Source organism: Vidua chalybeata, chromosome 1 (genome assembly GCF_026979565.1).
Source record: "Vidua chalybeata isolate OUT-0048 chromosome 1, bVidCha1 merged haplotype, whole genome shotgun sequence".
NCBI lineage: Eukaryota > Metazoa > Chordata > Aves > Passeriformes > Viduidae > Vidua > Vidua chalybeata.
This window is the reverse complement of record NC_071530.1, coordinates 114,647,440-114,664,099: the sequence shown is the minus strand read 5'-3', so window position 1 is coordinate 114,664,099 and position 16,660 is coordinate 114,647,440. Positions and strand designations below refer to the sequence as shown.

The 16,660-nt window shown below is 40.3% G+C and overlaps 1 protein-coding gene, 1 long non-coding RNA gene and 1 other non-coding gene across 3 annotated transcripts; 2 read left to right on the top strand and 1 right to left on the bottom strand.

The window, feature by feature from the left end:
• Nucleotides 1-11,853: 11,853 nt before the first annotated feature.
• On the bottom strand, nucleotides 11,854-13,091 carry LOC128781594 (uncharacterized). Its single transcript, XR_008428437.1, has 2 exons — nucleotides 12,866-13,091; nucleotides 11,854-12,110 (listed from the first exon to the last, which is right to left on the bottom strand). It is a non-coding gene; the product is annotated as an uncharacterized LOC128781594 (long non-coding RNA).
• Nucleotides 12,584-15,557, top strand: RPS20 (ribosomal protein S20). Its single transcript, XM_053968395.1, has 4 exons — nucleotides 12,584-12,699; nucleotides 14,013-14,112; nucleotides 14,852-14,925; nucleotides 15,334-15,557. Exons 1-4 carry the CDS (start codon nucleotides 12,697-12,699, stop codon nucleotides 15,514-15,516), a joined length of 360 nt encoding a protein of 119 aa, XP_053824370.1. The 5' UTR covers nucleotides 12,584-12,696; the 3' UTR covers nucleotides 15,517-15,557.
• On the top strand, nucleotides 14,709-14,772 carry LOC128801921 (small nucleolar RNA U54). The gene has a single exon (XR_008435278.1). It is a non-coding gene; the product is annotated as a small nucleolar RNA U54 (small nucleolar RNA).
• Nucleotides 15,558-16,660: the final 1,103 nt, after the last annotated feature.

Here is a 16,660-nt window from a genome sequence, read left to right as displayed (position 1 = left end):
AATGCACCCTTGCGGCAAAGGCGGCCAACAGCATGTGGGGTGCACTCCAAAGACTGCTGCCAGCTCTTCCAGAGCACTGCCAGAGGAGATTATTCCCCGGTGTTCACTCAGCCCTGCTGAGACACGGGGGGCAATGTTTCGCCTCAGGGCTCTGCCGGAACAAGAAAGTCATGGATGTACTGGACCAGGAACGCAGCGAAGGGCCATTAAATTGATCATAGGATTGGAACCTCTGCATGTGAGGAGAAACTGAGAGATGGGAGTGTTCAGTCTCAAAAAAGAAGGCTCAGGGGGATCTTACCAGTTTGTTGAAATACTGATGGGAGGCAGTAAAGATGGAGCCAGTGTCTTTTCAGTGCTGCTCAGTGGCAGGATTAGTTGTAATTGACACATACAGAAGGACAGGAAATCTCATTTAAATGCAAGAGAAAACATTTTTACTGTGAAAATGGTCAAACACTGGAGGAGGTTGTTCAGAAGGATTAAGGAGTCCCCATGCTTGGAGATACTCAGAACCCAGCTTAACATGGAACTGAACAAGCTGCTCTAGTTGACCCTGTTTTGGAGGGGGTTGGACTAGACAGTCTCCAAAGTTCACTTCTAACCACTGAAGTTCTCCAATTATAATATTTATAGATGTTTGAATTTCATACATCTCCTGAGTTCTCCTACAAAAATCCTTCTAGCTTGAGCCTATTTTGCGTTTCCTTCAGGGACAACGTACATGCAAGGATCACTCTGCTTCTTAACAATGGCTTTGTTGTCTTGGGGGAGAAACAGGTTAAATGTTTAGGTGGGGGTAGTCTTTATCTTGTTTTTTGTTTGTTTTTTTTTTTTTTTTTTTTTTGTTTTGTTTGCTTTGTTTTGTTTTTCTTTTACAAACCTGACATCAATAGATCTGCCAGAGAGTCTTGGCAGATTTCTTGTTCTTGATATTCTGAAAATAAAAAATTATGGAGTTTATGATAGTTCCTTGAAGGTTTTTTCCCCCTCTATTTTTATATGTAATCCCCAGACTTTTATCCTCTTTGTTTTCTTCATCTGGACCCAGCTTCAGGTTTTTAAAATATTCTTTCCTGCTCCTAAAGCTGGAATGATCTAATGAATGTAGCTGCACTTTGCTCTTAACTTTGTCACACTTGCATACATCCAAATGAGCTGTTAGTAGAAGGCACATGATGCTAGCAGAGCAGTTGCAGACAATTGTGTCACATCTCTAAGGGGATTCTGTTCATCCAGATTTTTCCCTTTCTATAAAGTCGTTTTGTCCTTTCTCTCTCCTCCCCCGTATATATGTATGCAACACAGCTCCAGATGGTTAGCAAGACATGGTTATAAGTTATAAACCTTAAGGACTACTTGTATCTAGTTTATTTATTCTCTTTGTTTCTGGAACTGATTGCCAGTAGCTTGATCAGCCTAAACAGAAGATTTATTGAAGTATTGCAGAGATTCAGATAATGCAAGTGTAAGTCCAGGAATGGTAGTATTGGAATGTCTTTGACAGCCAGGTATGCTCTATTCAAGGCATGGGCTATCTGATGCTAAGAACATCAAATAAGAGTGTACCTCCTAAAATAAGAATCACCACTCATCTTGACTGTGTTCTGGGGAAGGAAGAAAGCCTCATTTCTTCCATCTGGTAAATGTAAAGGTCAGACCTTTCTATTAAGATCAGATCAGATCTTAAGACCAGGTCAGACTTGACTTACTATTAATCGAGTTTCACAGTTTGATATAATTATTTTCCTTGGAAACTCAACTATTCTGGTGCTTAGTTTAGTTTGTTTGTTTATTTGTTTGTTTTGAGTTTTGTTTTTAATGTGCTAAGTGCTGTTTCTGGACCGTGGGATGCCATGTCACAGTAGCAAACTTCTCAAGGTGAGCTGCTTTTTGTTTTGTTTTATGTTTTCTGTCCCTAAGCAGCACAAGCTGTCTTTCAAACTTCCAGCTCTGCAGCACTGAGAACTAACTATTCAAAACTGGGTGGGTTAGCTCCTGCCTCATAGCAGTCTGGGGTAACCACAGCCTGCATGGAAATCTCAGCTCTTTTTCTTTAATCTCCCAGTACCTAACTACCAAACCTGGTTGCATTTCCTAATTTTGGAAAGTACAAATAAAGAAGATACTGTAAAGTGCTTGCATTCTCATGGCTACTAACCAACAGCAGTAGCCCTGGACATATTATCCATATTAGAGTGCTTTATTTTGTGCTTTCTTGGTTATGCAGACAGTATTGTCCACTAAAGGAAAGCATGAATTAAAAGTTCTAATTCTGGTCTTTTTTTCTTTTATTTTATAAAAAAATGGCATTCACCATCCCAATTTTAGGTCAAAATTAATTTTTTTTCACACCTTAAAATGAGAAGCAACTTCTACATGTTATCCTGAGTTCTGCAAAGTACAACAATTATTTTAGCAGTCAAGTGATTACAAGAAAGACAAGAAAAGATGGCTAGAAGCGTGGGAACAATGCAATTATAACAAACAGTTTTGAGGAAAAATGAGAAATAAGGAAAAGAAAAAGCATGGAAGCCTATGATTCCATATGAATCTTCAATTACTATAGCTATTGGATCCCAAGTAGAATTATCAAGAGACATTTCATGACAGGTTTGAAAAGAAGTTAGTGTAAGATACAATGCTTGATGCTATGCTCGTTATTTGGCTTGTTCTGTTGTTTGCTCCTCCTTCTACTTTTTTTTTTTTAATTATGCTTTATCTCAATCCAGAAAGAAAGTGATAACATCACTATTTTCAAACAATAAAAATACTACACAACTTGGAAGGGGGCAGATAGTCAATTCAGAAGGTAGGATGGGAAGCATGAAAACATAAGTTTGAAGATGTATGAGTTGCTTCTGTATTCTGTGGTAAGATATACCACAGCAAAGAAAACAAGCAAAAACTGTTTTACACAATATACCACAAACATTTGTAAATTCAATGGGACTTAAGTGGATGCTTACTATTTGACTCATGTATCAATTTTTGCAGTGGTAGTATCTGTGTACATAATTTCGTCTGTTACAACAAAGATGAAAATAGGGATAGGAAATGGTTATTTTTAAAATTAACTGTACTTGAAATATTCTACTTTTACTTTGTTCTAGCTATTTATCTGCTGCAAATACCTTCATGCAGCACTCAAAGAGGCTCTTTCTATGCTTCAGTTAACCCAGCTGCCAAATATTTGTCTGCCTGTCAAAGAAAAGCCTTAAAACCAGTTAAAGAAGGCAAATGGAACAAAAAAGTTTACTGGCATCTATCCCAGTCTGCCAGTAGCTAAGGATGCCATGGGACAGTTTGACAGTAGAGGCACCACCACCCACCCCTGGACTTCTCTGAGCACGAGACTGAGTTCTGCTGTCAACCCAGCCTGAAGTTCAATAGCCCAAGTGTTCAGCAGAGCAGGGAGGTGATTGCATTTGCCTTTGCAGGGCACCTGGGATAATAGGGCAATTCATAACTTAATAAATATTCTACTGCACATGTGCCAGGCTACAAAGAGCAAAGTAGGCTGCAAATTGGAAATGTAAATGTCCAGTTCTTTTTAAGTCACTCCCTCCACAAGGGCAGAAGGAAAACCAGTTTTATTTTCAAGCCATGTATTTTTCTCAACCAGTTAAAAATGGTGAAAGGGTATTGATTCTGATACGGCACAAAGGAAACTGGTCTCAGAGGCAAGTATAGAAAGTTGCACCTGAACAGGGACTGTAAAAAAGCTGAATGTACTTAAGGGAACTGATAGGCTGGGGAGGCTGGATTTCCTTTAATAGTAGTTAATAGTATATATTACATAATACAGTAAGTTTAGAGACATACCATACACCTTTTCCACATCCTTGTTTTTCTCTTATCCAACAGTTCCAATAAAATGGTTTACAGGTAACACAAAAGCTACGTGCAAAGCTTTTGAAGGAATGTATCACAGCACTAACATGCCAATAGATGAATGTCACACTGATTTCTCTTTGTTAAGAAGGTTACAGAACTCCAGATCTCCCCTAAAGTTGTCAATCCTTGTACAGCTTTTGGGAGTGAAATGATTGCTATTAAATGTGTTCCATTTGAAAGGGGAAAATGAGATATTCCTGAAGTTTAATAAATCATTCCGGCCAACAGCTGACTTTCAGAGGAAACAAATGCAGTTAGTAGTACATTAAAAAAATGTTTTTAAAATGTTCACTTGCAGTGTTTGTTTAAAAAGTTGTATATTGAATTGCAAACAACATTTGAAAAAGTGTCATGATCATAAAAGATCAGCACTACCTGACTGATCACAGCAAAAGAGCCATTTGCCCAGGGAGACAAGGGCTGGAGGAGGCAAGGAGATAAGCCAGAGACAGGGAGAGAGGAGACACCCCAAAATCCAAATCTATTTGCTACAACCCTTTCAATCAGTGAAGCTCTCACTGAGAACTAAGTTTATACTGGCGTGTGGCTTTCTGTGTTGTATGCTGGAGAAACCTGCCCACCAGACTGTCAGGGTCCTGCATGACTTAAATTAAGGTCTTGAAATAGTGCTTAACATCAGACAAGGCTACTGATTCAGTTCAGAGTGGTCACCTGTTTCCACCAGGTCAAAGTAGTCTCTTGGTTTGTTGAAAGAAGCATAGACTTTTGCTCCCAGCCCCCCAAAACCCCAAGTGTTCTTGAAAATGTGTTTAATTTTAATGGCTCTGCAAGCCATTACCAGTGCCCAGACTGCCTGAGAGGGTTTTAAAATTTCCTTTTCTTTATGATCGCACTAATTATGATTAGTTAGTGCTATATTTAAGTAGCACCAATGACTTAGCAATGTATGCTAGTACACAAGTAGAGTTTTCATTGGAAAAGAAATTTCCTTTATATACAGAAGATTTTTAAGAATAAAAAACTCCATTTTCTGTATCAAAGGTGTGTTACTGCTTTTTTTTTTTCCTCTAGGAAAAATGAGAAACAATTCCTAGGTATTAGCATAAGCGTTTGTTCCTGCCAGAATAAAGGTATTGGCTCTACCTCACACCAGGAATATTTCACAGGAGTGTATGAGAATCAGTTATTCTTCTGAACAGGTAAGGGACTCTCAAAAAGGAAATACACCTGTAGCAGTGTGGTAAGGGGCTATTGGTAGGATGAAGTGGCTGCTGGATGCTCTCAGAAACAACTTCCAACAGTCATAATTATTGAAACAGTATTTTTATACATATGTGTTTCATACATAAACTAAAAACCCGAGGTCATAATGCTGAAAAAATGACAAGTATTTCTGAATTTTTTTCAGGGGATATAGGTACCATACTCAAACCCACCTTCTATGTTTACCACAATACTTAATTTTATTTGCCTAAAAATTGAATGCTTGACCACAACCCGAATAAATACTATCTTTTCCTCAGTTTTAAACCTGTAGGAAATACTGTTTCCCTTGATCTGGAAGACCTGTTGCTGGGGATTTCACTGTGCACAGAGGCAGGAATGTCAGATGTGCAATCATTTGCACATTAGTGCACATTAATTTACATATAGTTGCTCTTATGTTATTGCTGCAGGGGAAAAAATATTCTTCTATTTTATATCATTTCCTAAGGGAAAAATATAGCAAACTATATTCCACATTTACAACCACATTTTGTAGACTGGTGTGAAAGGCCATGCACAAGCCCCATTTTCATGAAGAAGGAACTTCTGGCACACATTTAGGTGAAAGATAATTTTAATAGACTTGCTGTAATCTCGTAGTAAGATGTTCTCTTAAACAAAACTTCTGGGCTTTCTATGAATGATATTTCAAAGTCTATGGCTGTTGCTCCTGCCCTGCTACTGCAACCTCATAACTTCCATGCAGTAAACTGCAGCTGCCACTTTGCCACATTAGCCTTGCAGAGAAGTTAGTAAATCCTTTGAAACCAAAACTTCTTCGTATTTGATGCCTCTTGGATCACTTTCATGTTATGTTGTGGATCCGACCAGCTGTTCTGAGCAATCACAGTGTGATGATTTCCTCAGTGGCTACTAACTCCTGCTTCTAAAGCACATCTTTAACACCACAGTATCTCCTTTAATTCCAGGTCCTAAGTTCCATGTTACTATTCCTGTTCCTGTCAGGTTTTGAGTAATTTAGCTTGGCTAGTTCACAGAGGGTCAGGTCACAACAGGAGAAGCATTGCTGAATCGGCTTTAATCTTTCTTTCCAGATGCCAGGGTTGGGAAGGGCACCTCAAGTCCCAGAGAAGGCTGACACCTGGATGTAATCTAGATAAAATTGCAAGTTGCAACTAATATCCAGCTCTAATAGTCCTGTAACATCAAGGTGGAAGTCACCCATTGTTTTAAGTCTCTTCATCATCTGTGCATTTACTAAATTTTGTGCTTGCAAGCATTCACCATTAGAAAACTCGTTGGATCAAGAATATCACAAAAGGACACTAGTTCTAAAGAGATGAGGAAAAGCTTTTCACAAACACAAAAATGCAATCATGAGGGAGAGATGCATTCCATATCAAGAGAAATTTTTCTTCTAGTCATAAGGCAGTGTGAGGCCAGAACCATTCCTTGAATTATCCCTGTTCCATGACAGAGAAGCAGCACAAGCGCCGTGAAATGATTCCCTACTACTCTGTCTCGCCGAAGAATTACATTAGATTAAACTGGCTTTTGGATGAAAAAAACATGATCAGTAACTTCATATCTGGGCTCTAAAACACATGGGCAAACATATATGGGCTACATATACTGGTAAACAGAATTGCTGTAAAATTAAACACCATTTTTTCCCTCCAGGACAGACATCCAACCATGCTAATACCCTGTGGCTGGCAGCTTCCCACAAAGTCTTTGCAGGAGGCAGACATGAGGAGGAAAGACAACTCCAAATTCTTTCATAGCACAGTCTTGTGAAAGTTTGTATGCACCAGTATGTGCCACCAGTTCCTAAACACTGTCAGTACAAAGCATCCACAGAGAAGCCAGCGAGGTAAGAGCAGCAAAACAACCTGTGTCCTGGAAGGCATTTCCAATTCTGGTGTTAAAACAGCTTTTTCTTTTCAATGAGTCACATAGGTATTATTTGAGTAGGTGCAAGTTTTCAATGTGTTCTACGAACTACTGCAGCCTTCTTGAACTATTTTCACAAAGTGAAACAGATCACAACAAACACTGCCAAGTGGTGCCGCCTCAAGTGGCCAAATCCAGACTGGAGAGATTTGTGTAGTTTATTATTTTTTGTACTTGATTAACTTTTCCCCACATGAAGTCATCTGAGGTGATGTCCAAAATGAAAACTGGATGCAAAAAACCCACAGTTCTGTTTGTATGCCCACTAGTTCTGCTTTCACTGGGCTGATGCTGGGGGTACAGGAATTGCATGCCTCCACTCTTAGAAACCTGGCCTGGATAACAACAAGTGATAGAGCAGGAATGCAAGTATAAATAGTGTGTGTGAACTGAATACCCAAACTGGCATGTTCTGAGAGGACGTTTGCCCACAACCTGGTAACACAAAGAGGAAATTAACAATAACAAAGCTTGCTTAAGACAGTGACCACCCAGATTAAATGGTAATGGGAATTAGATTAACAAGAGTCTTTGGGAGGAGTTGGGGGAGAAAGCTTCAAAAGCAGCATGAGAATTTGTCATTATTAGAAGAAAACTTGTGGTAGGTGCTAATATTTCTAAGACCCTCCTCATCAGACATGGTAAGTACCTGCCACCCCACTCCTGGTACAGACTAGGGGGGACTGGCAGGATGAAGGAACAGCAGGGATCCACTCCCCCTGGTATGTGGAATGGCTGCACAGGCTTCCAAAAGTGGGACTGTGTACTGTAATGCACATTTGTTGCAAGAGAGTGGAAGTGCATATAAGAAATGTGTGACTATGTAAGTGGGATCAGTTGTAGAAGGGTATGAAACTTGTAGGTGCTTACCAGCAGTTTGTAAGCCTCTAGTATTGTGATTTCTGTTGTAGTGCTGATACTGATCCACAATTCAGTTCATTGATTATCAGCAAATTACATGTTGATAATCAATAAACCACCTTGGTTGCTATCAAGGCTGTGTGAGTCATTTTCTGCCAAAGGTATTTTTTTCATTATTGCGAATCTGACAGAAGCATTACATCTGCAGAGCAAAGAGTGGAGAGAAAACAAACATTCTTTCAGGAAAGCAGAGAACATGTAATTCATCAACTTGAAAAAAAAAAATTAAGATTGAACTAGAACAGGATGAATTCAAATATCCTCCTGAAAGCTTCCCAGGTGGACAATGCTGTTTCAGCCCCGAGTGTTTGAAGGCATATTGTCATGATGTATCACAGATTCGACGTCACTAGAAATGCTGTAGCCTATCAACAGCTTTGCATTTTTTGTCACAGTGACCCGTGTCAGAAAAACAAGGCAAAACAGGCTGACAAGGGAGAAGTTTTGCTCTAACCATATCAATGATATTAGAAGCCAAGTGTATTACCTCCTAGACAAAAAGCACATATTTTGAAAGAAAGAGCTTGTGCTGGTAACAATGAAGTTCAAGTTGCCCACTTGAAAACATCTCCTAACAATCAATATTTGTGGCAATGTTTGTCAACAGTAAAGGCACAGTTGCTCTTTTTCTGAATCACAGACCTAGTTCATGTTTTCCATGCTTACATGAGGACTTTTTAAGAGAGCCTAGTATTTTGACGGGTGGTTGCATTTTTATATGCTGAGCTTTATGCTAGAACTGGCATGAAAATTTAGGAAATGTAAAATGGACAGGCTAGGTGCAATATGAGAACTCCAGCTGTGTATTCTGTCTGCCTGCTACCTGCAGAGAGCAGTATCAGTTAGCAGCTATCCATCTACACAAATCAGTCTTTTAAAGGGAAGTGTGTTTTCCAGTTTTTTTTTTTCTGAAGTTCCAGTATCTCAGGCACTTGTAGAGAAAGCTAATTGCTGAGCAAAGAACTTGGATGAGAGTTCTGCAACATGATACAACTGAGAAACATAACACAAGAGGATCAGCAGATACCTACAATTAAGACCAAGCAGACAGATACTGTAGCCTTTCTTAAAAGAGTTGAAAATAGATTTCATTGGATTTCTCCTGACTGGTTTAGAGACTCAACCATCTATTGATGACCTTCGTGGAAGCCTGCTTTCTATGATCCTGCTTCACAAGTATTTGAAGACCAGAAGCTCAAACAAAACCCTTAGAAGTGTGTTTAGATCCCAATGACCTTGGAGAAGGAAGAGATTTACAAGTAAATAGCAATATGTTCATCACCACAGAAAGCAAATACTAGAGGTATTAGGCTGGCATAACCAAGACAGCTTCCAGGGAGCTGCCCACATGAAATAACCACTATGAAAAGTGACACAGCAGATTTAACGAAGCTACTGTGAGCCCTGCCACATCCATGGGCCACCAGTGTGAAATAAGCAGAATAACTCTACTCAAAAAAATGGATGGTGTTCACAACCCAAGCTGCAAAGCCTGGGGAGTATGTCTGTCCTTTGACCCAGCCAAAGGTGCATCAGAAAGGTTCAACACTCACCAGAAGACAAGAAAAATCTGCATTTCACTAAGTTACTACAAAAGACCTGACTGACTATATGAACACACTCCTTCTGTCACATAGACAGACTCATCCCAGAATCTACTCCTCTAAAGGACAAACTAGTCAAAGGAAGAGAGAAAAAAAAATCCCCAGTAATCTGTAAACCCCAAAACAAAAGTCAGAAAGTATCATGAAAGCACATGGACTGATACTCTGTATGATAAATCATTAAATTAGGTATCAAATTGGTTTTGCTACAGACTACTGAATTATGTCAAAAGCATGTCTTGCTTCTTAATCATTTATCTTCTTAATTACTTGACATGAGGGAAACATTCCTGGAAGCTTCATCTAAAAAGCACAGACTGTTGGGTATTAATTTAAGTAACAGAATCACTATCTCTTAACTAAAGTTAGCACGGTCTGGGGAGAAAAACCTACACAAAAAGCAGTATGTAATCAAAGGAAAACCAGGCAGAATACAAAATATGAATTTTGAAGAAGAATGACAAAATACAAGATATACAAAAAGTAGTATTTAGAATGGCTTTTTACTCACATGAATGGCAAGAAGGAGCATTTTTTTTAATATATAGTGTATTTCAGAGAAAACAGAAAGTTTAGATAAATTTCTGTTGCACATTTGTGACGAAAAACAACATATATCAGAAAATTCCATCAATAGCCATGGTAAGCCTTAAACATAGGAACAGAAGTGAGGCGGTTTTTAAATCAGCAGCTCCAGATAGCCTGCATCCAAGAATTTTAAGAGCTGGCAAAGGAGACTTGTGTGCTGTTAATGTGGATTTTCCATAAGCTCTGAGAAATCTGGGGAAGCTCAGGAAAAAAAAAGAAAAATCTCAGAGAAAGCTGAGGTAATGCCAATACTAGGAAAGTAAGTAAGAAAGGAACAAATTCAGGAACTCACAGTCAACTCACTGTGAAAAAAAAATCCAAACCCAAATATTTTTTCTCTAGGGAAAAAAAAATCCAAACCCAAACCAACTTCTTCATATAGGAATAAGAAATAAGCAAATGAGGAAGGAATAAGGAATGAGCAAATTGTACTTAAATGACACAGCTTAAATGTATGGAAAACGTATCTTTTCAGAATTACTTTACTTTTTTTTCTCATGCAATTACAGCCTTTGGTAGACAATAGGATCAGTGTTGATATAACACACTTGCACATTGACTTTTTCAGTAGGATACAGAGAAACTGGCACCTACAGTTCATAGTGAGCAAATTAAAACTAAAGCTACAGGTCTGTGTCAGTCAGACATATTTCTAATTGAATCCCACGGGAATTAGTTCTTGGCAGCAAGATACTCAGTATTTTATCTGGAAATGAAGTTTACTAAGAACATTCATAAAAGCTCTAAGTAAATAGTGCAGCAAGGCTGCTGATTGGGAACCATCTGGATTACAGGAAAACTAAGTACTTCAGCATGATCAGTGTGAGGTCATGTATTTAAGAGTGATGAATTTAAAACACTTATAGATGGAAAACTTCCTCAGGAAGTAGCTGGAATAGCTGGTAACAGAATAAACATGGGTTACTTGCATATGAGTTCAAAAATAGTATATATGTAATTGTTAAATGGCTCCAAAGCAAACCACCAGAACCAAATTATGTTTTCATTGCAGGGTAGAAGAGACAAGAGAAACATGACTATCATCAAAACAGATTTTTCACGTACTGATCTCCACTGGCAAAAGACATTGCTGCATTTCAGGAAACAGCAAGAGGATGACGACTTCTTTATTCACATATTTTGGAGCTGCTTTATCAGAATACAGCCTCTAGTACTTTCAAAGAAGATACTAGTAAATTAGAGATTTCAAAGAGTACAAATAATCCAAGTGCAAACAAGCAAACAATGGAATAGTTGACATGTAAAAGTTAACTGCATCACATGAGGTTTAAGGACCAAATGAAGACATCTAAAGCAACTGTTAGGGAAAAAAATATACGTTAAAGCAGAGTGTGACAGCTGAAAGTAAGCTCATCTTAAAATACCAAGTAAACTCCTTGAACAACTGTAGTAAAAACTAAGCTTCCAGAGGTGCAGTAATTATGCTAATTATACATGTCTTTGATTCCTGGACAGAACTCTAAATTAGAATTAATTATTAATTTTAAAAGATAGTCATAGTGATGCTACTATAGGCAATCATTTCAATACATATTTCTCTGGTTCTCCAGTGATGTAACTTGAAATAGATATATTTTCAGCAAAATGCTTGGTTTGGGACTAACAATTGTCCAGGCCAAATCAAAGACAACACTCAGTAAAAAATATCTCTCCAATGCCCAACCTGAACGGATAATGGAACTTCCATAAATAAAATTTATTTAAGTTCTTAAATTTAAGCATGAATAAAATGAGCGCTTTTACTTAAAACTTCTGCTCTCGCACCTCCACTTTACAGATTCACAGAATCAGCTGGGCTGGTACAGACCTCTGGGGCCATCGAGTCCAACCTGTGACCGAACACCACCACGTCCAGCACATCCAGTCGTTCCTTAAACACCTCCAGGAACAGCGCCCACCATCTCCCTGGGCAGCCCTTCCAGTGTCTTATCACCCTTTCTGTAAATAAATAAATCCCTGCTAATGTCCAACATAAACCTCCCCTGGCACAGCTTAAGACCATGTCCTCTCGTCCTGTCGCTTTCAGTAATGAAAGAAGATAAAAAGACCCAAAGGCTCAGACGGGAACGGGCTTGTATCCCTGAAAGCGATGAAGCCTCAATTGCGCGCCAAATCCCGGCCCTCCCACCAGCAGAACGCCGAAATCTCCTGGAAAAGGCAAGCAGGAGCCCGAGATGCCGGCGGGACCCGAGCGGGAAGGGCGCTGTGTCCCGCGGGAAGGGCCAAGCCCGAGGAGAGGGCACAGCAGCTGCCGGCCGCAGGTCCTGCTCCACTCGCCATGAGCCGGGACTACAGGGCCACCATCCCCGCAGGAAGCAGAGCCACCGCGGCTTCCGCGCCCGGCGGGCGGGTGAAAGGTCCCGCAGCGCCCGGATGGAGGCGGCGCCGCTCCGCTATATAAGCGCCCGCCGCCGCCACGCCCGCCTCTCCCGCGCCGCCGCCGCCTCCTGGCTCACCGCTGTTCGCTGGGCCCCGCGCCGCCCGAGCCCGGGAATAAGTCGGTCAGGAAGGCCCCGCTGCCGCCATGGTGAGGCGGAGGAGGGACGGGGACGGGGGAGGGAGCGGGGCCGCCGCGCCGGCCCCGCCGCGTGGGCGCCGCGCCGTGCAGGCCCTCGGCCCCGGGAAGCGCTGCGCTTCCCGGCGGTGCGCTTCCCGGAGGGTCCTCGGCTGTTGGGGCAGCTCCCGGAGCTTACCCCGAGCCGGCGGGCAGGGAGGGCGGCCTGTGGGCCCGGAGTGCCCTTCCCTTCGGGAGCGGCACCGCGGGGCAGCGCAGGCGGGGCGGAGGCGGCCGGAGCCCGGCGTGAGCGGTGCTGGTCCGGCCTCGTGTCTCTGCCCTCACAGGCGGCTCTTGTTAGGGGACGTGGTCTGCTGATGGGGCAGGTAGCACCTCGTTGTCATTGTGACATCCCGTGTTTCACACAATCACAGAACAGGTCAAGTTGGAAGGGACCACAGTGAGTCATCCTAGAGCACATGGCACAGGATTGAGTCCAGATGGCTCTTGAATATCTCCAGTGAGGGATACACCGCACACAGTCTCTCTGGGCAGTCTGTTCCCGTGCTCAGTCTGTTCCCGTGCTCAGTCACCAGCACAGTAAAGAAGTTCTTAATGTTCAAGTGGAACTTTGTGCATTAGTTTCTGCCCGTTGTCTCCTGTGTTCTGCTTGACACCACCAAGAAGAGCCTGGCTCCATCCTCTGGGCAACCCCCCTATATTTTCATATTTTGTATTATATTTTTATAGAGGCATATATTTCAATTCTCTTAAGACCTTTGTCCATATTTTTATTCCTACTTCATCAGCTCACTTAACTCACATTAGTGCCGCATTATTTGTAAGTGTTTAATTGCTTAAGCAACTCAAATCAGTTTTTTGAGTGGCCAAATTAGTCTTTCTGGCCAGGTGCCCTTTTTTGTTCTCACGGAGTGAGTTGTTGGAGGTTTGTTGATCAAGTCTTTGCTACTTCATTTGTGGTGAGGTTAAGTTGTGAGATACATGAAGAATGAATTTTTTTTTTTTTTTTTGAGGAAAAGAAATGTTTGTGCCAGCTGTATATAGGCAACCCAGGGAAGGGTGTGGAGCTTCCCATCCTGAGATGTAGTTAGACCAAAAAAAACTTGCTTTTCCTTGGAGTTAGGACTTAGCCCTTTCATTCTCTTCCCATTATTTCTACCATGCTGCCATGCCCTTCAGACAGCTTTTCTAGTCAATACTGTTAAATAGTTCCATAGCTAAATTGTTCTTTACACTTTAGAAGTCTGTTTCTAAACAAAGAGGCAGTGGATAGCGTTAGTTGGTGTTCACTGTAGTGTCTTATATTTGTAACTTCAACATTTTAGGCGTTTAAAGATACTGGCAAAGCACCTGTGGAACAAGAGGTGGCAATTCATCGCATTAGAATTACTTTGACAAGTCGCAATGTAAAATCACTGGAGAAGGGTGAGTAGTACTTCTCTGCTTACTTGGGTAGCTTGTCAAGTAATGAATAATAGGTGCCATGTAAGGCATTGCAAAATACAATGTACTGAAACCAGTTGTAATTAAAGATGTTACTGTTTGCCTTTTTGTATGTGCCTTGGCTCGCAAAGCCAATTCAAAGTGCTTCATACACCAGGAAGTAAAATCTGATTTAATTTTTAATGGAAGTTAGTGTTTTGGGGGTTTTCATTATGTGGAAAACTTATGTCTTAATGACTAATGCAAGAGAGTGCAGCTTCTTCCCTTTAGTTCTTACGGAGAATTTTGAAATAGTTACCACGTTTTGAATGTAAGAACTGAACAGCACTGGTTTCTTGATATTTTGTTATTTCTGTTATGAAGAGTTTAGTGTAACATTCTTTAAAAATTTTTTTAATCTTATTTAGGAACTGGCTTTGCCAGTGTTCAATCATATAATAAAAATGTAAAAAATTTACTATTTGCAGGATCTTCAGGCTGATAACAGCTTAAATACAGTTTAAGCTTGTAGTAATGCCTACTTATTGTTGCACTGTGGCTTCGTTCATCGTGTCACAACACTTCCAGTTGTACGTGGTTGGCTGTGAGGATAATGCTTTAAATGAATGGCAGTGATCACTCATACGCTATTCTGAGCCAACATCTTGTTTAAAATACTTGCTTAAAAAAATCAAGCAAGTAAAATAGTCGCAAACCTGAGCTACTGCATGTTTTTTTTCAGTCTGTGCTGACTTGATCAGAGGTGCTAAGGAAAAAAACCTGAAGGTGAAGGGACCTGTTCGCATGCCTACCAAGGTACTTGATACTGTTTTCCTGTCTTAAAAATTGGTTTTCTTTCTGCAGCTGTGTGCTTAAAAACATATTTTTTTAAAGAACAAAAGGTGAGGTGAAAAATAGTGCTACTAAACTGAGGGTGACCCAGTGTAAAAAGATGATTTCACAAGTTGCTTTGACACCTACCTAGGGTAACTGTTAAGTGCAAAACATGTTGAATGTGGAAGGGGCTTTTCTGTTCACTTTCTTTTAATAACGAACTCATTTTTTAAATGAAATTAAATATGTAGGGAAGGAGTGTTAACATCAGCAGACCAAGCTTAGTGGGTAACTTTCTAATGGCATAGATACCATACAGTATTTGTAGGTGATCATCTTTTCATGTGATTGTAGATTACTCAGCTAAATACCCCGTGTTTGACTTTTCAGACCCTGCGGATCACTACCAGGAAGACGCCTTGTGGTGAGGGTTCCAAGACCTGGGATCGCTTCCAAATGCGTATCCATAAGCGGCTCATTGACCTGCACAGCCCTTCTGAGATCGTGAAGCAGATCACTTCCATCAGCATCGAACCAGGCGTAGAAGTTGAAGTTACTATTGCCGATGCCTAAACGATGCTCATCGTTGAATAAAGTTGATTTACAAATTTTCATCATTTGTTTCTTTTCTTACGTGTTCCAAGAGATAGTTCTGTGCTGGTTTTTGTCAAGAAGGACAACAGAAACCACAATCAGAATGTGTGAGAGGACTGTATATTTTAGGAAGAATATGCCAGCTGTTAATAGCAGGAAAATTTAACTTGGGCATCCTGGTTTCATTGGAGGCTGACAACTATATGGTTGTGCAGCACTTTATGAAAAATATATTTTTAATAATTCAAGGGTTTGATTTTGGCTGAAATGTTTATACACAGACATTATACATAGTACAATGCATTAAAATTGATATTTAGGTAAAATTACCAAGTTTTCAATTCTTGATTCTTGCTGTGCAAGAGTGAACTAATGCCTAGCTTATTTGGATTTTTTTTTCCCATGTGTGTCACAACGAAAGGATCCTGGGGATGCTAGTTATAAAACTTCATAATTTGCGGTGAACACCGTGAATTTAACAGTTTTATTCTTTTGATGTGCATGAAGAGTCATAAAGCTGAACTATGGAACTACCTAGTTGTCTTTTCAGATTTAGATTTCCATAGATATTATTAATGCTAAGAGCAAGCTTCATATGTAAAGCAACAAAGCAGCCATTTTTATTGCTGCTTTTAAATCTCTCAAAAGAACTGTGATTAGTCTTAAACCAACAAAACAAAGCCCAGAGTTATAGAAAACATTTTTGTTTAAATCCATTAAGGATCAGGTTGCTCCTGCTTCAAGCATAGGAGAGAACTTGAATTCTAATTAAAACAAGCAGTGGTGGTTCTCTGCAAGAGAACCTCTGCTTCAGGTCCTATTTATGTTTGCTAAGACCTAAAATTGACCAAAGCTTAAGTTTTCTTACTCAAGAGATACAAGAGGCTTTCAATTTCTTTAAATTTAAGGCCTTACAAGGATTCTGACCCTCCACTTAGTAGACTTGAGAGCTTTTGTAGAAGGGAGGTGAGTGAATTAATGTGAACAGATTGTGTCAAGCCTACTTGAGAAACGTCTATGTGAGCAGAGGGGAAAATACCCCCCCCCAACACAAAACACCCGTGTCTTCCTTAAAGTCTGTTTCTGGTAATATGCCACAAATAAAAGCAGCCTGACAAATACT

Excerpts from the sequence above, each read along its gene's own strand:
- RPS20 (XM_053968395.1), top strand. Across the intron at positions 14,113-14,851 it reads TGTAAAATCACTGGAGAAGG|TCTGTGCTGACTTGATCAGA; the intron begins GTGAGTAGTACT and ends GTTTTTTTTCAG. Across the intron at positions 14,926-15,333 it reads CTGTTCGCATGCCTACCAAG|ACCCTGCGGATCACTACCAG; the intron begins GTACTTGATACT and ends TTGACTTTTCAG.